Below are 25620 nucleotides of genomic sequence, written 5' to 3' on the forward strand. Positions count from 1 at the left end.
TGTCGTGGCCCCTCGGCTGTCTCATGGTCAACTAGGAGGATCAAAATGGCTTCAGAGCCTTCAATCAAAGAAACTATAGACAGAGTTGATCAAGGTCAACAAGGAAGATAATTTAACCCAGCTCGTTCAAAGCTTGCTTTACATATGGAAAAATGTGGTTTTTCTTTCATTAGTTAAAGCCCTTACTAGACTACAGAAAAAAAAAAAAAAAGTGCAGGGGCAGGGCACAGATGCTAGTTTGGTGCTTCAGAATTCTTTCACTTGTTTCCATCTCCACGCTTTAAGAACGTAGGGGCAAGCAGCTTCTCAAGCTCCACTAAGCTGAAACCACCGAAACAGGGTCAGTAACTGAACAGAAACATAAGGTCTGGTTCATGAAATGAAGCGCACAAAATCTATCGTCCACTTACATCTGAAATTTCTCAAGTGCTTCCTTTCGTTTCATCATAAATAGATCACTATCTTGAGGTACATTGATTAAATTAGTGCCTACAGAAGGTTGAAACAATAAAACTGAGTCAGAAAGACAAGAAGATAAGTGAGCAAAAAGCAACATGCATGAGGCACAGCATTTGAGTTAGTCCAGGAGCATCTTATAGCCTCTAAATGGAGTTTCCTTTGTTGCTTTCAACAGCGTTCAATCTTTAAGACTTCCTGGACTTTCCATTTGCTGTCTATTTAAGGTCAGGCTCCATTCTTTATAGTGCAGCCAACTAAAGAATGGTGTTGTGCCTTCATCCCACAAAGGAATGAAGCTATTCCATTTGCAGTAGGCATTAAAATATCCCCTAAAATGTGTAGAATAACACTATAAATATAAGCGGTCCTTACAGGCTAGTGGAGCTTCTCTTTTCATTTCCACATCTTTGTGAACCTTCAGAGACGCTGGTGTGTCAGACTGCTGGACACCCTGTTCAACAATAGAAAGTAACTTATTATATTGTAGCAATTTCATAAATTCAACATTCAAGTGAAACTTATAATTAGATCATTATCATCTAGTGAATGCATCCGTTAATTTGAAATTTAAAAAAAAAAAAACACTTTTCAAGTTAAACAATGATAATTACTGTTTGAGGCCACAACTACAACCGAAAACTAGCCTTTGAGATTAAAAAACCTTACTGGTACATGTGAAGCATCTACATCTTCAGACAGACACTTGAAAAATTCTAGGCTATTGGGCTAACACAAGAAGTATTTGATACCTTCTTCCTTTCCCGCCTCTTCAGAATCTTCATATGGCATTTCTTGATGTAGTGCATCAAATGATACCGAGAATGCCTAGAGCACAAGTACTCTTGGATTTTCGGGTTCGAAGTTAGCCACTCACTTATATCTCTGGATTTCACAACGTCGTCTCTATTCAAAGATTCTAACCAAATATAAACCGGTCTCCACTGATCAGTGCGTTGAAATCGAGCATGTGGAATGTCACCTTGATCTTCTTCTTTCTCCTAATTTGTCAATAATATTATAGAAATAACATCAAAACTTATCCATTAGACAACAAAATGCTCACTTAACTCCCATTTTCGACGTTGTAACGGTTTTTCTCCCCATAAATTTACATCATCTTAAATTCTAACCCTATCTAGAACACCACAAACCTCAATTTCCTTGTTAATTTTTGCACTTGGTTCACTTCCCTTACTTCACAGTTCACACTAATAATTCTGAAGTCAAGCCTCACAACTCTCAAAGTAACCGATCCCAATTAGCTTAATTACATGAAAATTCAACTGAAACCTAATGATTAACAAAAATGGTGAAACGCAAATCATAAGAATTAGGACCTGATTGGCGGACCTCATGCAGTTCTGGATAGCGATGAGGCGGTGACAGACGTCAAGGCGAGGCATGGATTTGATGCCTTCAGGTATGAAATCGAAGTTGGAGTCGATCCAGGCCTCGACCTCGTCCATGGACACAGCTTTGGCCTCGGGGAAAGACGAGAGCCAAGCTCGAGCCATGGTCTCCCATTCTTGCGATTGCTCGCTGTTGTCGGTGTCGGAGACCTTCTGCTCTGCTTCTTCTTCTTCTTCTTCAGATGCTGCTGCTGGTTCTGCTAGGGTTTCCTCTGCAGGAGGGCTCGACATTTTTGCGTCCCGCGAAGAAGAAGAAGAAGAATTGTTTTGATTTTCTTTTGGTGCTAAAATTGGGTTTTTAAAGTCGGAAGCTTCAAGCTTGAGGATATCAGCAAAACGACGTCGTAGGAGAATTGTTATTTTCATTTCTCAAATTTTTTTTTTTTTTTTTGTTTCCTTTTTGGCAAAACAAAATTTTATTTGCTGAGAAAACCCCTGTATACAGTAAACTCTCTATCAAGTTTCTGAATTAACTAATTTGGTTTGAGGGGCTGGCCATTGATTAGTCCCCTCAAATTCGACTCATAATCAAGACTAGAGAAACGATTTCAAAATGTTTCCTCCCCTCAAACGATTTCAAATATCAAAATTTGAAAGTGGTTATTGATCTAATTATATAGCCGTCACATCTCATATTTAACAAAATGGTACCGGTAAATAGGCAAAATTTCAAAATTTTAACTATGTAAATGTTGTACTGTCAGCTATCTAGTCTTGTGGGCTTTGGCCATCTTTTTCTTTCTCTTCTTATCAGCCTTCGGCACTTTAGTCTTCCGAGCTTCCCTCTTCTCTTCTTTCACTTTCTTCTTGTTCTCTTTTCTAGCAGCTTTCTTATCAAGAGGATCCTGTGCCTTGGATTTTGATGGGGAATTCCCTTCTGAGTCACTTGAGCTTTCTTCATCTGTACCAGAGTCAGACTCGGTCTCATGAGCTTCAGGACCACCAACCGGATCGACCAAGGACTCTTCTGGGGCATTACCATCATGTTCCAGATCTTTCTCAGGTGGAGCTGGTTGGCCATTTGGAAGAGCCTCCTTTAATCCTGTAATAGTTTTATAGTACATGTCTCCAGTGTCCTCACCACTGGTTAATCGTATTACGTCCGCCTCAGCATTCTTCACGTTATCTAGCGTCTTTGGAATGTATGACTGGAAATAAGAGGAAAAGGAAAGAACCAAGTGAATATCCTATACTTTTGGGTACCCACAATTAGACCAAAATGCAATCTTGTTTAAAGATACAAGGAACTGGTTCAATAACGCAGTTGCAGTCTCATCACCTGCACAAATACAGCATCTGCAATTTCCTCCTCTGCTGTCATATCTCCTCTTGCCATGATTTTTTGTTGTACCTGAAGCCAAACAGGTATTTATGATATACTAACTAATAGGAGCCCAAGAATTCATAATAAAGAGCAAAAGGAACCGAACCTTCTCCAGATAACTGTCTATATCATCATCAGCAATACATGGATCCACTATAAAGTCAAAGAGCTCTCGAATTGTCATGACAGCTACACCATGTTTTTTAAAGAAATCCTGTGTACCACCAAATGCTTGATAAGCTCATAGATCTGAATGCATAACGTGCTACTTCCCAAGACAATGAAAAACTACAGCCAGCGAATTTGGTGAGAAGAACTTACGGATACATGGACACAATCTTCACGTAGGAAATCAAGGGCATGAGGGTGGTCGAGATCAACTGATTGAGAAACATCGATGATATACAAGTGGCCCTGCGATCAAGGGAAGATATAAATAAAATTTATATATGAGTTTGATCTTTAGGGTGGTTGATTGCAATACTCACCTCAAAATAAAGTATGTTGTATTCACTGAGATCTCCATGCACCAGTTTGCACTTCTGATATAATGTTCGCATAGCAATAACCATCTGGAATAAAAAAAATCACTGACTTTATTCCAGAAACAAAAAGAAATATCAATTGTAAAACCTAATAGAAAAACACAAATTGTTATCAAAGGTTGCCCAATGATATAATGTATAGAGTAGTGGACCGCAAGTATGAGAGTTTTCAGGGCATGTGTACAAAGATATGAGCACACCTCCATATAACCTTCTCGTAGCTTGTCAAGTGATAATGCAGCATCCTTTAGGCGTGGCGCTGCCCAACCATCCTTACCTGTAATAGAATACAACAGTCAAGAGTACTGTAACCGGAAAATGTTAAAAGTATCGCTTCCGAAGCCTAGACTCAAGATTGACAACCACTCGGACTTGCCAATATACATAAAATGGGTTAACATTCAAAGTAGGCACCACAGAATACCTATGAATTCCATCACCAGAACATGAAGTCTTAGAGGACCTACTTCTGGGCACCTAATTCCTTCAGCCTTTAGCCTGCATTTTAACAAACCATCACAAATCAATTGGCTTGGAAAAACCAGCTTAAAAATAAAATCATAGACTCAGAGGGGCTGGAAGACGAATTTTATAAGTTCAGGCTAAAAGCAATGTGCATATGTTTTAGAGAGAGGTGCAGACTTGTGAATGTTAAATTAGCGCTGCCTGTCAGCAAAAGCACTAAATGTACCCATATAAAAGTATTGTTAGTCTAACCTGATCAAATTCCTTTTTTCTTTCTCGGCCCATGTCTTCACCATTTTCCTAGGATTGTGCTTGCAGTATCCATGTCTGAACCTGTAGTCCCCTTGTACATATCTATCCCTATCCCTGAAGTTGTTCAGACAGCAAAACGAGTAAGACAAAGTGAAAGATACTGACAAACACATACAAACAAAACCCAGCAGCTAACTGAATCTCAAAACTGTAAAATCTTATCTTCCCTGTACTATACTCTATGGTTGCTTGGTCAAATTCTCCATCAAACTTACTACCAAAAAGGAATAATTTGAGAAAAAGTACACAATGAACCTCAATATGAAAAGTAGATGATGAAACAAAGAAACACTATCCCAAAAGATATGGGAAGCACTTAGCATTCTTTGCTAGGCCAATCACAATTTTTTTCAACAGAAACGTACATGGTGTATGCATCTGGTACTATAACCGTATAAATTTGCTAAAATTTTGTTTAGTCATTGGAATAAGATAACAGTTTAAGTGAACTTACTTAAAAACAAGAATAGAGGTTTTGAAGACTTTGATTGCCAGTTCCCCGCCATCAGCTTTTGTTGCATGATAAACATTTGCCTGTTCAAGAAGAAAGAATAGTTTGACAATAAGAACAAATGGAGAAAAACACGAAAATGATGAATCAGAAGTTCCAAGAAAAATTAGCAGTCATCAACTGATCATCACTAAAGAAATATTAACACGGTGTCAACCAATTAGATTCCGGAATAAAAATAAGGAGAATGCAACACATACTTCTTTCCCAGTAGAAATGCAGCCATTGATATCCTTAAACACACCGCGATTCAGCATTTTGAATAACACCATCCGAGTTCTAGGATCAATAGCCTGGTGAAATCATACAACCAACCAAAACCAATAAACAAAACTGCATTGTTCGAAATTCACAATGATTAAAGAAAAACCAATATGGATAAAATGTAATGTTCTCATTCACCTGCTCAACAGTGGCACGATCCGCCTTCTCAGTAGTCTTTGTTCTTCCAGTGGCCATGTCCCGAACACTTTCCCTAATCGCAGTCGTCACAGAGTTGGACATCCCAACATGCCTCCCTTCCCACTCCTAAACCCAACCAAATGTAAATTTTGCAACCAAATTACCTCTAAACTCACCAACTTGGTAATAAAATTAACTTTTTACACACACCAATAACGCAATCAATCGACGAATTCTACTTTTCGGTTTTGCAATTTTACCTCTAACGGCGAAGCTCGGATGTGAGTGGAGAACCTCTGGTTGCGATTAGAGAGAGGCTGAAGAGTAGAGGAGTTAGGGCGAGAGTGAAGGCCTCCATGGGCATTTGGGCGCCGCGAATTGATAGTGAAGGCGCCTTCAACTGCGTCGTCGTCCTTGGAATCCAAATAGTCCAATGCATCTCCGATGTCGGAGTCCGATGACCAGTCCTCTTCCTCATCCTCTTCTACTACTTCTTCGGCTTCAGGAGCAATCACTTCAGTCTCTTTCTCTGATTTTGTTTCTTCAACGGCAGCCATTTCTGGTTTGTTCTTTCTGATTATTGGGAAAGGGAAAATCAGTTTGTGAGGGGAAGGAGACGAGTCGAAATGAGTGGAGCGGCTAGTGTGGGTTTTTTTAATTAGGGTTTTCAGGGTCGTTTAGTTAGTTTGGTTCCGGGTCGGTTGCAGTTTGCAAAGTACGGTTCGTTGGCGCGCGCCACGTAGGACGAAGCAAATTCATTTTTCCATTTTCTTTTTGAAAAAGTGAGATTTTTTTTTTTTTTTTTGGTAAACAAGAAATGACATTTATCTGGGTTGTCTATAGGGTTATAGAATAATGAAATTTCGGACGCTGAAACTGTTAGATTAGTTCATCAAATGTTTTACAATATAGTACTTCCTAGCTCCAGAGTCCCATAAAATTCTCACCTTCTCACGAACATGGTGACACACAGGTCTCCGTTTAGTAAGTGAATGGTCTTGGTGACACCTTGAAAGAATTGAACTATAAGTTGAGGGCCGTTAGGCCATTAGCCGTGTGATTACAGGGAACCACACAAGGGGTTAAGAGCAGATAAAAGGAAGTTTAGAACTTTCGACTGCAAGTCTCTTTTAAGTTGTATAAATTTGAAAATCACAAATTAGATCCCGGATAATGTAACAGTCAGAAAACAGCCTTTTGGAACTATGGAAATTAGGCATTATCTACCTCATTTGCACCCCCTCTTCAGGGTGTGACTACAAACAATGAATGCTACAATTCAACTTGTATTGCTAAAGCAATAGGTTACATCAACAAAAATAACATCTATTATGTATTTAAGAATTTAGGGCCTCAAGTTGTTTCCGAAGCTCTTCTAGGTCATCAACAGTAGTATCTGTGGCTTCAGCAGGTGGTTTTTGGAAGTCATCCGCACTGGGAAGCTCCCGAACAAGACCTTCTGGAAGAGTATCTGAAGACAATAGACAAAAGACATATTAAAGAAGAAGAGAAGTGAGGCAAACAAACACAACCAGGGGAAGATTTGGCGGCTCCCCAAAGAGCAGATCAAACATAGTTATATACTTTCTTTTCCAAGACGCATTCACTTTCTGAAGGAAAACTTCCTTCCTAAGCAGTCATATGACTCCTACTAATGAATCATTTGCTCCAGGAGAAATATTGAACATTCAGTGAAATCTTTCTGATTGTAAGAAGTTGAAAAGTGAAGGATGAATTACCTGAACGTTTGGCCTCTATCCTATCTGGCTCAGTATCATCGACAACGCTGAAAAAACAACACAAGATGCACTTAGTTCAATTTTAATCTGTTAGTTTATGACACAGCGTGATATCCATGGATTGCTTCCATTTCCATAAAGCTCTTCCCATGCAAATCTGTTGTCTTTAGTGTAAGAAAATATCCCCAGCAATCTTTATTTTTAACAAGGCCTAGGCATTAGTGAGTTTGTAATGTGAGGAAATCCATTATTAGTCAAAGCACCTTATTTCCCATTCGTTATCAAGATGGAGTGGAGCTTCTATTACAGATGATGATGCTTCAGATTCCATCTTTGCTTTACTAGCAGCATCCCTAGCCGGCTTTGCAAGCAAGTATTCTTTCTGCACAGTTAATATTATATCTAGCATCAGTAATGAAATTACATAATGTAACGTCTAATCACCAATTCCACCATTGGGTCCACTAACGCTGGGTTCTTACCTGACGTTCCAGACAAGCAAAATTTGAACACTGAGGATTTGGCCTCATTTCCATGGTGGGGAAGAAGTCTTTAAGAGAATTATATCCCTGCACCAAACATGGAAGATAAAACCCGGCTGATGCTGCTTTCCTTTCGCAGAATAGATATCTCACACGCACGCGCGCGCACAACACACACACACACAGAACTTAACATACGACTTACCAAGTACGGGGAGACATTTCCAAAGTTCAGCAAGTATTTGAGTGTATTCTGAACTAGCAGCCCAGCAACAACTCCCTATAAAATCAAATGAAATCAGTTGCTACAAGAATAACAGCGTAGTATTGCACATCCTGCATCATACATTGACATATACCTGAGACCGATTCTAGATTGTCCGAAATGTCTATAAACTAGAGAATAACTAAGCCAGGCTCCATCCTCCGCCAAAATTAAAATCAGTGTCAAGATTTTCATTTTTCCTTTTCATTCATGGGTTTAGCAAGTTCGAATAATAAAAGACCCAAAAATACAGCCACCAAGAGGTGGACAAGAAATTTATTTACCATAGTAGTAGGTAAAGATGCAGCACAAACCCCTTCTCGCTTAAGTGTGCGTTCATCTATTCCAGATGCTACAACCTGAGAAAGAGATATATAAGAAACAAATAATAGGCTGATCTTCAATTCTTCATCTTTCTTATTCCTATATTCAGAACCCTCCTACATCATCAAAATTCATATAAACCCACAACAACAAAAAAAAAAACGGAACAACATACCAAAGGTGGGGCACATGCAAAACAGGCAGTTTCACCAGGTATAAGCAACTGAATATGACCTGAAACAGCATCCTCAGAAACGCCTGCCATTTATGTTCTACATGTGAATTTTCATCGTAAAGTATAGATAGATCTATATATGATATGCACCAGGCCATAAACAGAATACAACCAAAATGATTTTCAAAATATAGCCTGTACGACTATAATTAAGAAAAATTATGCAAAATCATGTTTGCATTTCATCACAGGTGAGAGAATGTTAGACCATACATACGTCATATACAAACATACTCATATATGTACGACTAATATGCAGCTCACAGTTCTCACCCACTCCGTTTCAGCCATTTATATCTGATCTAAGAGCTGAGATGTGAATCCGGATTAGGTCCTTTGCTCTTTATTAGATCTGACCCACTATGCATCACAATGAATTTGACCTACTATGGGTACTACAATATTACATTCATGGTAATCCAAAATTTCAAATACAGGAACCAGTTTGCTTACCAGACTCCATCCATGTCTGATTCAGTTCATTGCAAGCCTGATTAACAGCCATTCGAGCTTCGTAATTATCAACACAGCTTAACACAAGGTCTACTCCACTGCCTTCCTTATCTGGGCGAAATGATTTATTTTTCAAACTGGACGTAAAGGTTTCAAAACCTTGCACTGTTGTGATGTTCAGTGTATAGCTCTACACACAAAGTGAACTGATAAGCATGGGAAAGAAAATAAAAATTATGGGTAGTATGATTGAAGCATCAAAGATTCAAGGATCCATAACTAGTAGCATCTAAATAAATTACTTATTAATGCCTAGTAGACGGAAAATAGAATGCAATTCCACAGTTGTGAACTTCCGATTAGATAGGAGAAAGATCTTGAGAAATACTCACCTCAAGTACAACATCAGGATTTATGTCTGAAAGGGTCTGTACAGCAGCATCTGTTTTTGTCATACCACTCTGAAAAGGGAAAACACATCACTATAAAATAAAAATTTACAACCCTGAAATTCTTAGAAAATACAACTATGCTCAGCATACAGAACAAAATTGGCAACACAAAGGCAGCAAGAAGAAAAGGAATTTTTATACAATCTAGAAGCAGCAGCACCTAACCTATGAAGCATATAAGGTGTTGACTATACGAGTAAAGAGAAAAAATCTGGTTGAGAAGTAAAGAGAAACTTCCAAAAAGAAAGAAAGACAAATGAGCATAATAAGAATGAATACCTGCTCTGGACGAAAGAATAACCTATTCATGTTAGCTAGCTCTACTTTATCATAATCGTACAACAGAAGGCGACCAATACCACATCTTGTTAGCATCTCAGCTGCTACACTTCCTACGCCACCTACTCCCTGCAAAATTTCACGAGGAAGACAGGTCACCAATCAAATAACCAAAGAGTGAGTTAAACATACTACATTGAGAAATTACATATATTATGTGGTAAAATCAAATATTGTTCTAAATTGACAAAAAGGAACATTGACAGAGATAAATACATACAACTATGGCTACGGAGAACTCCCTTATTCTTTCATAGTTTTTCACAATGCCCATCCTCTGAAGTGCCATAAGCCTACTGTAAGGATTGCTATCTACCACCTCAGCGCTCATATCCTGCCACCATAACATGTAACACATGAATGAAAAACACAAGCATCACCTAAACAAATACATAACACAATGATATTCGAAGACTACATGAAACAATTACCTGAACTTTGGATCGCCGAACAGGTCCAGTTTTTGCAAGACTAGTAAGGCGTTCAACACGCAGTTGTAGCTACAAAATTAAATTTGTCATTGAGAGAAAAAAAAAAAAATTGTCAGTCCTACAATAGAAACTTTAGTAAACTTATCAGTTTCGAATATTCAGAACTTGTTACTAGTAATTAGCAACCATTTACTTAACTTTATCATAAAGAGAGCATCAGAACAAACACATAATTGATCATCTAGTGCCATTCCCTAAGTTTTCACAAGCATCAAACACATGCACAAAAGAACAATCAAATCCTAACAAGTAAACTAAAATCAAGTCTACATTGATAATTTGACAGATTGAGCGAATATATTCCCCAGCACAATAGAATCTGCAGAATTTTAAAATGCGAATTCATGAACCGAGAAAAGATTACAGATATATTACTGAAACATATGGAATCTATCGATGAACAATCTGGAAGATGACTAATCAAACAGTCAGATCAAAGCAAACAAAAAGTCCAAAAATAAAAGCTCAATTTCGCTATTAGATCCGAATTGATACATACTTTATCGATTGGAGCGCTCTGCGAAGGATCGGTGAGCGATCTCTTCAGCGAATCGAGGTCGTTAAGCATCTCCTTCAATTCCACCTCCATTTCTTCTCTCTCTCTCTCTCTCTCTGTTTCTCTCCGAAGCTGAATTTGATTTCCGAGTAGAGATTGTGATTTTGACTATGAAAACCGCTCTTAAATTCTTTGCCTTGTTTGGGAAGCGTTTACGTGCAAAAACGCTTAGGAAAGCAAAGGAAAAATGCTCACTGTTGCCAGAGCTGAGGGGAGTGACAGAGTAGACCAACCTGAAACCACTTTCTGGTTTGTTGGGCTGAGTCAAGGCTCAACTAGAAATTTCAATTTCCTCTTGGGCTTTGTTTAATAACAGTAAAGGCCCGATTATTATTGGGTTCGGTGGGTCGGGTTTGTAATTAATACGGATTCTTCAAATGTCATCCTCAAGTTGTTGACTTGACCAGTGAGTTGAAACTCAAACCAATCAACTCACCCGTTGGGTGACCTTACGGTAACCGTTGGATGAAAAGGTACTAATAAAGCGTGATTTTCACAATCCAAACATCGTTGTATCGTTTCTTAGTTGATGAGTTTGCGTGTAATTCGATGAGGACTGTTAAAACAAAAATAAGAGCTCCGGAATGTTTTGATTCTCATGATTTTTTTTCTTGTTTTGAATATTTCGGACATATACAGCTTCAAACATTCAGTAACTACAATTTTCATCAAAATTTGGTATAGTTTTGTTTCTAAAAATAATTAGGTATGTGTTTGTCAGTTGTGGTTTCACTCGGCAGTATTCTATTATGTAAAAATCATTGATTGAATCGGTCTTATGTTATAATATGTAATATCGCTTGTAGATAAAAATAATGATTAGATTTATTAAAAAAAAAAAAAAAACAACAACAACAACAACGACTAGATTTGACTTCTTTCTAGTATTTATTAAAACTAAATAGTTACTTTCAGTGTTTTTTTATATTTTTCATTTGTTTATTTTCCGACTGAAAAATCAATTAGTAGAAAAACTAGAGTCAGAAGGGTCGATCGATCATCATCGATCCATATCAATGAGTTGGATACAAAGAAACAACCCTACTCAATCTTATTCCATCGTCTACATCACCATGCCAATGTTTGACAAATGAAACATGATTAATGAAGAAAACTGGATCCTACTCTTAAAGAAAGAATTGCGACTTCCATGATCGTCGTTGGTGTGTATATGTATCCATCCCAAACTTCGGTCCCCTGCTAGCGAAATTTCATAGCAGAAAATTGAGAGAGTTTGATACGCCACCCAACAGCCACCTCCCCCATTTTTGTCAACCATGTGTTTTCATGTTGGTGCCTTGGTGGTTCTAATGTCTCGTACACTTTCACACACCTTTCAGTTTTCAGTAATGTGTATTTGTTTTTAAACATAGACATATGTTACAAGCCGTTGATGGACGATGATTCGTCAAATAGTTAAATAGAATATGTTATTAAATTAAATTATCAATTTATATTTAGATCGTAATTACGCACCATGCATGCTATAATAAATTATTTTACTATAGAATTTATAGCAATCAGTGACACGAAAACCACTTAATTAACTGATAACAGTAGTTTGATTATTTTCTGTGGGCTGAGTCATTTGGCTGTACAAGGAATCAATGCAAGTACGTAGCATATTGCTTTTGGGGCTAGAACTCAATCTGGAAGGAGTTCTCAGAATTTCAATATAGATAGTGCTGTCCCATCATGCATGTTGTACAAAGCACTTGTATAATTTCTATACATACTCTAGTTAGAATGGACTATTAACTAAGAGAGAGACTTGCGTGGGCACCCGCACCACATGGATATAGGACTGAGCAATCAACCCCTAGTAGCAGGTCTTTTGGGTATTTCACTTTTAAAAAACATGGGTAGTTTCGGAACAAGGAAAAAAATTCTGATGTCTGATTGGCTTGCTCTATATCTACGTGATGGGGAAGCCCCTACTTAAGAATTTCTCATTAACCAAATGCAAATAAGAGGAATGTGATGGGATCAAAATCAAATTTGTGACGTTTTTTTGAGGATATTTGTATTTTTCTCTGGAGTTAATTTAGGCATAATATATGTCTCCATTTCTGTCTTTTACTAACTAACATGTGTGCTCACGAAATTCTACTCAATTATCACATGGTAATACTTGGGACAATGCATGAGGACTCAAAACTTCAGGTTTTCAAGTTCCCATATATTTCATTATTTAGAAAATATATTTTGTAAATAATTAATTAGAGGCATTGGACATTTGATAGAATTATAAAGTGTCATATCTAAGTGCAATAGACGCATTATTGTACTTAGCTCAATGCATAAGGTCGGACATCTCATTCGCAGTGAACTTGTTAGCTAGACATAACTCTGCGTCAACACGCCACCATTAGAATAGTGTAAAAACAATCTTTTGATACTTAAAATGTACGATTGATATGAGCTTATTTTATCCCTATAAAAAGAAAAGGAATGACAGAAGAATGGGATCGGACCCCATTAGGCATTGCGCCACCGTCAATACCGCCGTGGCCAGCAACATTGTCGCCACTAAGGGTGGCTGGCCTCACCCACCTCCCTAACATCAAAACGATGGTGATGTTTTGATGAGTTTTGCTGATGCTGGGTATCTCTCTAACCCTCACAAATGTCGCTCTCAAACAGGTTATGTCTTTACCATGGAAAGCACTGCGATATCTTGGATGTCTACAAAACAGACCATTAATTGTTGCAACTTCCTCAAATTATGCAGAGATTATTGTCCAGAGGTGAACCTGAAAATTATCCAATGATAAATCATGTAACTGAAATATACATCAAAACATTTGATGGAATGATATATCACATAACTGAAAAGCCTATATGTTAAATAAATTATTGTAATCAATAGATATGATTCATTGCATCGCAACTCAAATAATTTCAAAGTCAGAAATAAAAATATATTTTCAAACTGTTGTGCAACATAGCAAAGTAATCCAATGTATGCATGATTCTCATTTCTTCACACAAGCCCCACCAAACTTGTAGATTCAATCTCAAATCCATGATGCCTATACATTTTAGGGTTTTCATTGTGTTCCTTTTGGCTTTGACCAAAAAATAGACAGGCAAACCCTTATCACTTCTCAGGTATGCAACCTCTACAGCTGCAATTGACACAGTATAAAGCTCATTATAAACCTGATAGCGTAGCACCCATAAATATGAGACCATTGTACTATTGGTATCTAGTTTGTGAACTTAGCGTGCAAAAAAAGAAATCTCTTCTTGCCAAATCGGCAAAATCCCAATCGATTCGAGCTACCCATTTCTCTGATGGCCCTAAAAACCCTGGGCAGCACTATAAATCGAATCATCAATAATCAATATTCCCATACACATGAACTTTGTCCGGTTATTTTGTAGCAGCCAAGCCTAGCCTTTAGCTCGCATGCCTCATCTAGTGAAGCAAAGCACACACCATGCAAAGAATCATAATGATGCCAATCAAGTAATGAAAGCCTTAATACCTCTTGCTGGGGGTCTATCATAATATTATACATAATGAGGAAGAGACAAAAAATAATTAAAGAGAGAAACCCTAAAGCAATTAGAGCTGAAGTTTTCAAAATTATAGGTATTGATCGAGAGCCTTGAGATCAATTGTGCAGCTTGTGTCACGAGAATGACATGTCTTAGCTAAATTGTCAACAATGAAATTTGCTTCTCTGAGAATGTAAAAAAAAAAGAAATTAAACCTCTTCAAAATAAAAAGAGGGATTCGAAGTCTTAAAATATCTTCATGATCTTGTGATGAGTTGAGAATGTTCTATCAAACAATTAATTAGGATTTTAGAATCAAATTCCACCTCAAGTTTAATCAACGCATTTTCGTGAGCTTCTTCAATGCCTTCATGTAAATGCTAAACCATTCGTTAAATATATGCATACTATTTACTTGTTTAAAATGGGCAATCTTGTTACATAAAAAGAGACCCGAAATGGGTTTCCAAAACAATGCACACATGAACAGACTTCGAATGTGCAATGTACCAAACCCTAAAAGTTGTTTGGACGGATATGGGAATCCTTCCAAAATGAGCATAGTTTTCAAATAGTTGTTCTTAAAAAGAAATATCATCACACGGGTCTTTTTCCCCTTGCTTCTTTTCAAGTTTTCTGATTCAAGCATGCATGTGTGAGCACTTGGGTGCTGTGATTATGCCTCTCAATAAGTCATACGCATATAGTGCAGAGAAGTGATAGATATGCAGAAGCACTTTGTATAGATCATCAGTCATTTTCATACTATATATTCCAAGTTTGCTGGGTCAACAAGCGAAAACTAATCTGATTAAGAAAATTTACTGTCATGGGAATATAAAACTAGGGCAAGTAACCGACCCATGCCGGAACTTAACTAGATGTTAATCTCTGAAAATAACTATTCGCTGATGTAGCTTTGCTTGTGATTATGGCTTATTAACCTCTCGTAATTAAAATAATTAGAGAAAAATAAAGAAACTATGTCTGTCTCTTTCGGAACGTGGATTGTCATTATGTGGTTCGGGGGCTTCAGAGGTTGAGTAAGATATAAACCCTGGCTATTATATTTGAACGTAGTGTGTTTTGTTTTCGTGTGAATATTTATTATATATTGATTTACCAGCAGCAGTGTGGTTAGAGACCAAGTGAGGCAGGTCTTGATTAAGTAATTAACTAATCGAAATGGGATTACTTGTTGCAGAAGATGAAAAATAATTATGCAAGAAGTTTATGCAGCACGCAACGCAACCCACGTATAATTGCATCGCATGGATATAGAACAAGAATTGTTGTCGCTTGCCATTTTCTGGTTAATTTATTGAGAAAATAGATGACGTACGATATGACACCCCAAATATTGAACAAAGCTAATTAAAATTGTGATTAATTCATAAAGCTATTTGTTGTGTCATAGGTTTATCCATATTGCTGATTAACCTAGCTAACACCCACAAGTGATCTCAAAATTTAAATACAAAAGAGCATTTAAAAATAGGATAATTTTTAGGTTCACCCTTAGGGTGAACAAACATATTCACCTCCATTGTCGATTAACATACTTTTATTTTACTTAATAAATTTATAATTCAACAGTTCATATATTAAATTAGCTTTTAAATATTATATTTGTAAAAAATCAATCGAATCGGAAATCATTTAATTATCTAATTGAATTAAACAAATGGTTGGTTCTAACAACACTTACTACTATTATTATGAACCGTCCATGTATTTCATATAAATGAATAACTAAAATGTCTTCAATTTAATTTATTTTTTACAAAGCTAATATTTGTATTAAGTTATACAACATAAATGATTGGATTAGAAAATTATAACGTTATTATGCGTTAATCGCAAAAGAGAGTGAACATGCTCATTCACCCAAGGGGTGGACCTAAGAATTGTCCGATATTTAAATATGTGACTCAAACTCTAAAAAACCTTATCATTAACTCCTACATGCATGACACCTTCCTTAGCCTGGTGGAACTACGTACATAGGTTTAAGTATGTGACTGAGAAATTAACGGGACAATTTATTGGAGAATCATTCAACAATTTTTAGGAGACTAATCCCAACTTGACATATTAACTGTTAACCCGAAAACTTTACCTCCAAGCAATTGAATCTTATATCAAATTTAGTCCCCATTAGTTTTTAGTTATCTCCAAATATGAAAGAGAGATAATTACCAAGACCATTCAAAATATATCCAGTGGAAGTGGATGATCGAGATCCTAGTTTGAATCTCTTCCAAAAATATCCAAAAAAAAAATCTAAGTTGGACTGAGCTTTGACTTTATCTATTTTATCCAGATAAGCTACCTAGCTTTCAACAAATAGATGAAGCTTAGCCTAACAAAACAGGTAGCCGAACTTGACATAGTACTCGAGGATTTGAGTAGCGATGATGCATAGACTGCTCATTACTTACTTGTGCTAATAATCATTATTCTCGAGTATTTAGCTAGCATTGCCAATTCGCCATACTGAATATTCAAACATATAAAGGCATAGTCATCGCCAAACCTTAAAAGTTTGAATTGATAGCTAGACATAAAATAGGTTAAATCAGTGCTGACTAAGCCAAGTGTGTGAACAATATTTTGCCCGCCTTTTCCAAATTGGCCGTGCATGTTCTTGGTCTTAATCCCACCACACTGCCAATGCTTTACATCATATATTAATATATCTTGAGCTTGATTTTGATGTTTTATCTTCTTGGGTTTGGTTTATGATTGAGATTAAGATCCAAGATTACTTTAAGTTTTTGTAATGCCAAAAGAAGAAAGTGAAAAGGGTTTTGTTTTAGTTTGAAAGGTGCATGCTTCTTGCAATATGGCAGCAAATTAAGCAATGCATTCTATTGCAATGCAGCACTCATTTTCTACCAAACTATTTATGGGAATGGACAGAGAACAAGATATTTGTGTTCCACCAACTCCTCCACATCTTCAAAGCCTTATCCAAATCCACATTCCCATCTCCAAATTTATAATAGAAGTGGGGATCCAAGTTCATTATATATTATGCTTATTATATTTCAGATTGTATTCTTTATTGTTCACATACGTAAATATCTAGCATAACTTGGTTTGCAAAACTCGATCCATCTCTTTCTCTCAAGTTGGATCTCAACTTGGACTATACCATGCGCAAGGGTTTGTAATGAGAATTGAAGGTGATGGGGGAGAGAGATAGGATAAGGGTAACGAGTCTTTGACGTGCATATATCACAATCACCAACCCTGTTGAAACCACAAGCCAATGAACCATTTACCGTTGGAGCACGTAGTGTTCTCATCAGGAACTAATTAATTACTAGCATGCTTCAAAACTAGGAAATGTCATCTAAATGTTAATTTAATTGTTGGCAAGGAAGGATTCGAAGCCCCCTTCTCGTCCCTAACACTGTGATGTGTGCCACACGCGTTTCTATTCCGCCGAGTTACATATTTCCTACCCACCCCTTGTATAATTTTTGAGAGAAATTAAGATAAAATTTTACGAATAATAATAACATTATGAAATCTATCATGTAACTATTTAGACCAAAGAATTCGTTAATGCACGGACTCTAAAAAGATATATCGATATACTTTATGTATGTGCGAATATATTTTAAAAAATTATTACACCGTTTAAACGGTAACGGTTACTGCATGAAGTTTAAAAAATTATTATATTATTATAAAGAAAAAGTTTATTTACAACTATATTTACATTTATATTTAAAAAAAAACATGATGATAACTAATCATCAAATGTGTTAGAACTTATACATACAAAAAAAAAACAAAACAAAAAACCAAAGGCTCACATGCATGAAGGAGGCACCAAATAATGTGTATACTCACACAAAATTATACTTGCATGAAACTTACACGATGGTTTACGTATGTACCAACTTCCACGTTTCTACAACCAAACAGATAGACATGTAAAACAATTTTCATTTTTGATGATGAAAGAGTTTAGATTGATAAAAGATAATGTCTCATCCAATTTTACGATTTAGGGGACTAAATCCGGTCACATGTGAAAATTAATCATGCCTCCACGAGACTATAAATGTTTGGCTTTTCCGCCAGTCATGAATACAGCCAAACGATTAATTAGACTAGTCAATTACCATGTTTTTCATGCTTCCTGGGGGCTTTGCCGACTTAATATTGCTTAATCTTTAATCTACCTTAATTTCTTCTTTTTTATCCAAATACACATAAAATTACCCAAACCAAGGAAGATAAGCTTTGCATTCTGCAATTTTAGTCCTTGTATTTTTTACGACGTTTGCAATTTAGATCATTTTCCTTGTATTTATTTATTTTTTTTCTTTTCTTTTTAGGGTAATGAGATAGATAGAAGAGGAGGATCATCTCCATCACTCCTTGTATTGATGTTATAAACATTAATGTCTTTGTCGCAAACAATGTCAGTATATATAAACCTTAAAGTTCAAGACATGATAGATTTATTGTATGTAAAATGACGTAATTGCAAACAGTGATGTAGCTAAAAACTTTAGAAGGGGGTCAGCCTTCAATAACAAATGGTTTAAGCTCATCTAATGATCGACATGGAAAATGTTATTCATAAATAAGTTTAACATGTTTATAATTCTCTTTACTAAGATTTTCTCAAGGTACTTTGCTAAAATATATTGAGACAAGAGAATTCTAGTACATCTAAAGTAGAGGAGGATCTATTGAGAATATATACATCCCACATGGGAAAAATGGGACCTTGCCTATGGGTTTATAAGGGTTTGGGCCACTCCATCCATTGCCAATAAAATGTATTTTACCAATGATATTCTAGTTATTCATAAAATGTACGTATCTGTTAGAACTTATGGATATACAAGGAAACTGGAATGCTTACAAGCCACTTAAAAAATTGACCTCATACCGAGTATAAAAATTCAAAATTTATGAATCATCAATAAGAAGTTGCATTTGTAGGTGATATTGCGACGAAGGAAAAATGAGATACATAATTCACAATTACACATAAAAAGGTATATTCTTTCAAATTTGTTGCTTCCGTTAAAACCATACTAAAATTAGGGTTATTTTGCCAACAATAACTTACTACGAGAATGTTATTCTTTATTGATCAGTATTTCCATATTATATAGTAGGATAAATGTCTAAAATTTTATAGATCACAGGACCCACACCAAAATAAAAAATATCGCACGCAAATAACGCTCATCTTAACTATAAAACAAACAGAAATGACGCATAAATAAAATCTTTCGATACACTTCAGTAAAAAAAAATTTGTACGCCTAATAAACCTTGAAATTGGTCCAAAAAAAAAAATTTAGTTCAAGGCCCATATTTTTCAACCAAATCACAACACATTTCCATGAAAAGAAAATTATTATTATTTTTTTTTTTGAAAAGAAAATTATTTAAATGCAGAGAAATTTGACATCTCATTTAATAAGGTATCTCCACATGCATGTACTTGTGTATAATACATCCAATGTTCGATAAAAACGCCATAGAATTTACCAAACCCAAACCCTACTGGCTTTTTACCCTTTATCGCCGTTACCCTACTGGCAGATAAAATCTTGACTTTACCTTCTTGGATCCTCTTCGTACGAGTCTGAGCTTTCACTTAAATGCTGTCCACGGCCAGTCATTGACAATGAATAGAGAGAGCGTCCCCAATTTAATTCCCACCAAAAATATAAAAAAAGTAATTAATCAAAACCTCCCTTTTATTCAGATTCATTTCCTTTATTAAATTCTATTTTTCTCATTTTGTGGGGTCCACGCATTGGTCTCCTCTCCTGACCTCCTCACTGCTCCTTGTATATAAAAGCCCGTCCCAACTCCTTTCCTCTCGTCTTTTACCCCTCTCTCGCTCTCTATCTCTCGCTCTCTCTGCACACAAAAACGTGAAACAGAGCCAGAGCTACTACTCTCTCTGCAAAACGAAACGCTCAACCCGAGTACCCGACCCGAGAAAGCAAACCAGAACCCGCACTGACAGCTCGGAAAGCATGTCAAGCATGTGAGGTAAGCATGACGAACAGGAAAAGGCTCAGAACCTCTAGAAGAACCGCCACCGCCGCTGCACAATCGGATTTCTTCGACGACTTGCCTGACGATCTCGTCGTCTTCATCCTCTGCAAGCTCAGCTCCTCCGCTTCCTCTCCCTCCGATCTCATCAACGTCCTCATCACGTAAGCACTGCTTCTTCGAATTCTGTGATATCTCAGTGAACAGTTTTTTATTTCCTCGATTTTTTTTTTTTTAATATTAGATGCAAGAGATTGAACCGGTTCGGGCTTCACTCTCTGGTACTATCGAAAGCCGGTCCAGGAGCTTTTGCTATCAAGGCCAAGAGCTGGTCCGACTCGGCTCACCGGTTTCTCAAGCTCTGCGTTAGCGCCGGTAACATCGAAGCTTGCTACACTCTCGGAATGGTCAGTCAATTTTTCCAGTAATTAGTTAGCGGATTAATTGAAAAAAAAAAAAAAAGTTTTCCTCTCGGAAAATGATTCGGTTTTACGTCTTTGCCGTTACAGATCCGATTTTATTGCTTACAAAACCGAGGCAGTGGCGCGTCGCTAATGGCCAAGGCCGCCATGCGGTGCCACACGCGTGCGCTCTACTCCCTCGCCGTGATTCAGTTCAACGGCAGCGGCGGCTCCAAGAAAGAGAAGGACCTACGCGCCGGCGTGTCTCTCTGCGCACGCGCCGCCGGACTCGGCCACATCGACGCGCTCCGCGAGCTTGGGCATTGCCTCCAGGACGGTTACGGTGTCCGCCAGAACGTCTCGGAGGGACGACGCCTCATAGTCCAGGCCAACGCGCAGGAGCTCGCGACGGTTATAACCTCCGCCACGTGGCGGTCCCACCAGTACCAGCACTTCTACGCGTGCCTGACGGGGTTGGTTAGTTGCCCGCTGCTGAGCGACTTCGGGTGTAACGTTCCCGGGCCGGAGGTCCACCCGGCGAACCGGTTCATGAAGGAGTGGTTCGGGTCGGGTCGGTGGTTGGAGGGCGTTGGGCTGAGGATGTGCTCGCACGTGGGGTGCGGGAGGCCCGAGACGAGGCCGCACGAGTTTCGGAGGTGCTCGGTCTGTGGTACGGTCAATTACTGCTCGCGTGGGTGTCAAGCGCTGGATTGGAAGCTGAGGCACAAGGTTCAGTGTAAGCCGATCGAACGGTGGCTAGGGGTTGATGGCGGTGGCGGTGGTGATGGAGTTGATGAAGGCGGAGAGGGTGAGAATGTGGTGGTGGAATAATAATAATAATATGGGATATTAAAAAGAAAATAAATTTATTTTATTAATTTGGGTGAAATTATTATTAGTTTGTTTTTTTTTTTTTTTCTGGAATACTTTTTAGTTCATGACCACAGTACAGATGGGGATTTTGGCTATTTAAGATAGATATGAGTGAATATTTAATATTGGACTTTATATTATGTCAAGTTGTTAGGGTAGGGCAATATTCGTATTGAGATATTAGACAAATGAGTTCAAATCAATATTAAACACGCTTAAAACACATCTTTGTAAGATTTGTTTGTCGAATTTGTTTTTTCTATTGGATGATGGACTGGAAAAAGAAATTAAAAAATTACAAGAAAAAAAGATGATGGGAAACCATAATGAGACGCTTTTTTATGAGGCTAGAAGTGTTTTAGTCAAAGGGGCACGTTGGCAAGTGGGAGATGGGAACGATATATGGATTGATGACCCTTGGATACCTAGAGCTGCTCCATTTCGGTTATTACTTGTTCAGGGAGGTCGGGATGCTTCTTGGAAGGTCAGTAATTTGTTGAATAATGACGGCAGCTGGAATGAAACTTTAGTACAGCAGGTTTGTCATCTTGATGATATCCCCTTCATCTTGTCTATTCCTTTGAGTAACCGAAGGGTCAAGGATCGTTGGGTGTGGCACTTTGATTCCAAAGGGATGTTTTCAGTTAAGAGTGCTTATAAACTCTTAATGGAGGAGGAGATGGTGCAAGAGGTTCCCTTGCAAACACAAGAGCTTTGGAAGAAGCTATGGTCTACCAATGTCCTAGGTACGGCTAAAATTTTTCTATGGAAGGTGTTGAACAATTGTTTACCTTCTATAGTTAGATTGATAGAGAAACAGGTTCCTTTGGAGATCCGGCCTTGTGTTCTTTGTGGAGGGGAAAGAGACAATTGAAAATCTCTGTAGGCTTTGTCTGTTTGTGAAGGGAGTGTTGAATGTCGTGCCTGGAGTAGTACACACTGTCTATTCTTCTAGTGCTAGGCAGTTGCAACTTATGGAGTGGTTTTGGAGTTGTGCGTCTCAATTGTCTCCTAATTTATGGGCAGCCTTTTTTTATAATTTGTGGGGTACTTGGAAGGAGAGAAATAATAGGGTGTGGGATAAGAAGAGTATGTATGTGAACCAGGTGGTGTTGCTTTTGTCAGCTCGTCTACAGGAGTACCAAAGACACCATGGTAAGGGCTAGGGTGGAGGAAGCCGGCGAGTAGTTCCTTGGAAACCTCCAAGTGCAGGGTGGGTGAAGATTAATGTTGATGGTGCTTTTTACAAAGATACATGTACTGGGGGGATTGGAGTCATTATTCGTGATGACATGGGGAGATGTTTTGGTGGTTATTATGCTCCAGTATCTCATGTTTCTTCTTCAGAACAGGTTGAAGCATTGGCACGGAGGGAGGCAGTCTCACTTGCTTTTCAGCGTGGCCTCTCTCAAGTTATTTTTTAGACCGATTATATTACTCTTTTTCATGCTACTAAGCAGAGAGTCATTCCCCATACTTCCTTCATTGGGCGTGTGTATGATGACATTACCTTTCATCTTCAGCAGATGCGGGGTTCTTATTTTTCTCATGCTTATCGTCAAGCCAATCTTGTGGCTCACACTTTAGCTCGTTTTGCTTGTTCTTCTTCTAGTTCTTTATTTTGGGGTCTAGAGCCTCCAGCTTGTATTGTTGATGTACTTTCTAAGGAGTTTACCTCCTAATTTATTTAAGTTGACAGTTTCTCAAAATAATAATAATAATAATGAGACGCTTTTTACGTATTTTGTAAATAAGATCCCACTAATGAAGTTTACTTGAAAAGGTGAGATGTAAAAGAAGGAAGGCAATCTTAATTTTTTTTGGTTTCCAAAATTTAGATGTAAATTGATGGGGTGATGGATCGTGGAAGCAAAATGAGAATAGATGATTAGAAATGGAACCGTATGATGTTCTTGTGGCCGAATCAACTGCTTACTAGTGGAAAATATTTTTACTATTGTCGGAAATGTTAAATAAGTCAATGGTGTTGACGATCCTTACCAATTTACTATATCAAATAATGGTATTACAGGAGGTCTTTGACGTGCTACTTTACAGTGAAAACGATATTGGGGACAAGTATTTAGACTCGTAGCCATTCTTGTGCGCACGGCGGATCCATAGTGGATGGTTTGGTCAAATATTTGAAGGTGATTTAGTCACATTGACACGAAATTTAAGTCATGCACGGTGCATTTTATTCTACCCATTTACTTGTTTTGTACGGCACAAAGCGAAGCCATGGAGTCATGGACGACCTCCAACCTTGTCCTTATTTGTATGTGGGCCGATCTGTTTCTGCTATGTGTTTACTCTTTAGTTTCACTCAGTAGAGGTTAAGAAATTTTGAAATACAATATTTCAATCAACAACGGGGATGTAGCTCAGATGGTAGAGCGCTCGCTTAGCATGCGAGAGGTACGGGGATCGATACCCCGCATCTCCATTTTTTTTTTCTCACCTTATAATTTTTCCGCTCCCTTCCTTGATTAGGAAAGTTTTAATCAATTCATCTCATCGACTCTGCGACGATGGAAAGCGGCGTCGTTCCACTGAACATTGACAAGTCCCGTCCCCTATTCTTCGAACGAGACTTCGTTCTCGGCCTTCTTCCATGAAAAACAAGGTGGCAAACGAGTTCAGCTAGCTCTTATTATATAGAATATATGGAACCATTAAATGGAATTGTGATGCTGCACCTTTTAGTTATAGCATTGTACTTTTGTGAAAGGCTCAGAGCTAGCTCTTGTTTGATATTATGAAGGTTTAGAGTTCATTAGGTGTTGTTAGAGAAGCAGGAATTGATCAATCTTAGAATAGTGATACGAAAGCCGGCCGCTTTCAGCCCTTGCCCTTTATAATCTCTAGAATATTGTGTGCAAGAGCAATTTGATAAACAACGGGAATGTCTTGCCCTGCTTGCTAGAGTTGCATGCATACATGTTTTACTGATGTTCCCACTCAAAAAGACATAATAGAACAAAAAGGAAAAATGATCTCTTTGCTGATCGAGTTTGCTCTATATTCTGATTAGTCTGTTCAAAGGAAAAATAATCTCTTTGCTTTACATTCTGATAAGTCTCTTCGATCACTTCACAATATCATTTGCAGGCACTTGCAGCAGTACATGCACTAACTAACGACGTCTTCTAATCTTTTCCTTAACCTAAGTAATTACTCGTCCTTGTGACTTAAGTGAGAACCATGAATTGTCATGGAATCACGTACGAAAACATGTCCTGCAACAGAAATCAGAATCTCTAGAAAGCTTCGCATCTTTCATGGTTGCCATTGCTAGATAGGAGTGCTAATAACTGTGAGGGATATACAGGATTCGTTTTCACCTCTTTGCAAGGTGGTATCTGTTCTTGTGGAGACTACTGGGGAGCCAATAGCTTTGATATATATATATATATATCTCCTATCGATCGCTTACAACTACTCACTGTAATGTAGATACGAATTGTTGATCAGCAGTTTATTCCAAATTATGTTAGATGTGATGGACAAATGTAATGTTATATCTCAAATTGTGGTCAGGCCGAGCGTTCTTTGACAATCTCAACAACCAGAAGGACTAAGGGCCGAAATTATTTTATCAAGGCTAGGCGTCTCGTTGAACTTTTGACAGCAACTCATGTTCCACCACATATGGTACACACAACAGATCCTCTCTTCTTTTTTTCTAATAACTAAGGAGCTATTCTTTTCGTCCACATGATTTTGCTCTACTTACCAAACTTGTATCAAGTCATTTATGTCACTTCTGTCAATGTCATTCTTTCTCTTCTTAGGCAACATCTTGTAAAATATTTTTGTTTCATGTTAATAGTAATCACATATAAGTAATGTTTTATTGCAGAATATATACATGTTACTGCATGGTCAGTGACACTTTATCCTTGTATAACTGAGATATGACATACGATACCTATGCTGCTCAAGTACTTTTCAGTGAAGCTGATGTTATATTAATTTCTGATTTGAGTGCACAACATTTTGATTTCAGGCAATAGAAACACTAAACGGTGATC

General features: G+C 37.7%; 4 protein-coding genes and 1 non-coding gene across 5 annotated transcripts; 2 read left to right on the forward strand and 3 right to left on the reverse strand.

Moving 5' to 3' along the window:
* Window positions 1–34: 34 nt before the first annotated feature.
* On the reverse strand, window positions 35–2143 carry LOC133743004 (uncharacterized). The gene is made up of 5 exons (XM_062170741.1): window positions 1797–2143; window positions 1209–1457; window positions 832–910; window positions 411–489; window positions 35–321 (listed from the first exon to the last, which is right to left on the reverse strand). The coding sequence occupies exons 1-5, from the start codon at window positions 2097–2099 to the stop codon at window positions 258–260; spliced, it is 774 nt and encodes a 257-aa protein (XP_062026725.1). The 5' UTR covers window positions 2100–2143; the 3' UTR covers window positions 35–257.
* Window positions 2144–2449: 306 nt separating this feature from the next.
* LOC133743003 (uncharacterized) lies at window positions 2450–6092 on the reverse strand. The gene is made up of 12 exons (XM_062170740.1): window positions 5688–6092; window positions 5428–5553; window positions 5226–5318; window positions 4969–5048; window positions 4455–4568; window positions 4162–4235; window positions 3938–4014; window positions 3681–3764; window positions 3514–3606; window positions 3299–3406; window positions 3148–3219; window positions 2450–3016 (listed from the first exon to the last, which is right to left on the reverse strand). The coding sequence occupies exons 1-12, from the start codon at window positions 5982–5984 to the stop codon at window positions 2573–2575; spliced, it is 1662 nt and encodes a 553-aa protein (XP_062026724.1). The 5' UTR covers window positions 5985–6092; the 3' UTR covers window positions 2450–2572.
* Window positions 6093–6535: 443 nt separating this feature from the next.
* LOC133743599 (ubiquitin-like modifier-activating enzyme 5) lies at window positions 6536–10985 on the reverse strand. Its single transcript, XM_062171580.1, has 13 exons — window positions 10707–10985; window positions 10148–10216; window positions 9937–10050; window positions 9657–9785; window positions 9318–9386; window positions 8926–9115; window positions 8413–8495; window positions 8198–8272; window positions 7854–7928; window positions 7649–7735; window positions 7430–7548; window positions 7167–7213; window positions 6536–6898 (listed from the first exon to the last, which is right to left on the reverse strand). The coding sequence occupies exons 1-13, from the start codon at window positions 10794–10796 to the stop codon at window positions 6765–6767; spliced, it is 1281 nt and encodes a 426-aa protein (XP_062027564.1). The 5' UTR covers window positions 10797–10985; the 3' UTR covers window positions 6536–6764.
* Window positions 10986–20128: 9143 nt separating this feature from the next.
* Window positions 20129–21897, forward strand: LOC133745726 (F-box protein At1g67340-like). Its single transcript, XM_062173844.1, has 3 exons — window positions 20129–20476; window positions 20557–20719; window positions 20822–21897. The coding sequence occupies exons 1-3, from the start codon at window positions 20316–20318 to the stop codon at window positions 21542–21544; spliced, it is 1047 nt and encodes a 348-aa protein (XP_062029828.1). The 5' UTR covers window positions 20129–20315; the 3' UTR covers window positions 21545–21897.
* Window positions 21898–23959: 2062 nt separating this feature from the next.
* Window positions 23960–24032, forward strand: TRNAA-AGC (transfer RNA alanine (anticodon AGC)). The gene has a single exon. It is a non-coding gene; the product is annotated as a tRNA-Ala (tRNA).
* The last annotated feature ends 1588 nt before the right edge of the window (window positions 24033–25620 follow it).

This window comes from Rosa rugosa, chromosome 4, assembly GCF_958449725.1.
Source record: "Rosa rugosa chromosome 4, drRosRugo1.1, whole genome shotgun sequence".
Classification (NCBI taxonomy): Eukaryota; Viridiplantae; Streptophyta; class Magnoliopsida; order Rosales; family Rosaceae; genus Rosa; species Rosa rugosa.

Excerpts from the sequence above, each read along its gene's own strand:
- LOC133743004 (XM_062170741.1), bottom strand. The coding sequence starts at position 2,099 with ATGTCGAGCCCTCCTGCAGAGGAAACCCTAGCAGAACCAGCAGCAGCA. Across the intron at positions 1,458-1,796 it reads GCATGAGGTCCGCCAATCAG|GAGAAAGAAGAAGATCAAGG; the intron begins GTCCTAATTCTT and ends TTGACAAATTAG. Across the intron at positions 322-410 it reads GCACTTGAGAAATTTCAGAT|CTTAGTGGAGCTTGAGAAGC; the intron begins GTAAGTGGACGA and ends CGGTGGTTTCAG.
- LOC133743003 (XM_062170740.1), bottom strand. The coding sequence starts at position 5,984 with ATGGCTGCCGTTGAAGAAACAAAATCAGAGAAAGAGACTGAAGTGATT. Across the intron at positions 5,554-5,687 it reads TCCGAGCTTCGCCGTTAGAG|GAGTGGGAAGGGAGGCATGT; the intron begins GTAAAATTGCAA and ends GGTTGGGTTTAG. Across the intron at positions 3,607-3,680 it reads ACAACATACTTTATTTTGAG|GGCCACTTGTATATCATCGA; the intron begins GTGAGTATTGCA and ends CCTTGATCGCAG.
- LOC133743599 (XM_062171580.1), bottom strand. The coding sequence starts at position 10,796 with ATGGAGGTGGAATTGAAGGAGATGCTTAACGACCTCGATTCGCTGAAG. Across the intron at positions 10,217-10,706 it reads AGAGCGCTCCAATCGATAAA|CTACAACTGCGTGTTGAACG; the intron begins GTATGTATCAAT and ends TTAATTTTGTAG. Across the intron at positions 7,929-8,197 it reads CATCTTTACCTACTACTATG|GGAGTTGTTGCTGGGCTGCT; the intron begins GTAAATAAATTT and ends TTGATTTTATAG.
- LOC133745726 (XM_062173844.1), top strand. The coding sequence starts at position 20,316 with ATGACGAACAGGAAAAGGCTCAGAACCTCTAGAAGAACCGCCACCGCC. Across the intron at positions 20,477-20,556 it reads CTCATCAACGTCCTCATCAC|ATGCAAGAGATTGAACCGGT; the intron begins GTAAGCACTGCT and ends TTTTAATATTAG. Across the intron at positions 20,720-20,821 it reads CTTGCTACACTCTCGGAATG|ATCCGATTTTATTGCTTACA; the intron begins GTCAGTCAATTT and ends TTGCCGTTACAG.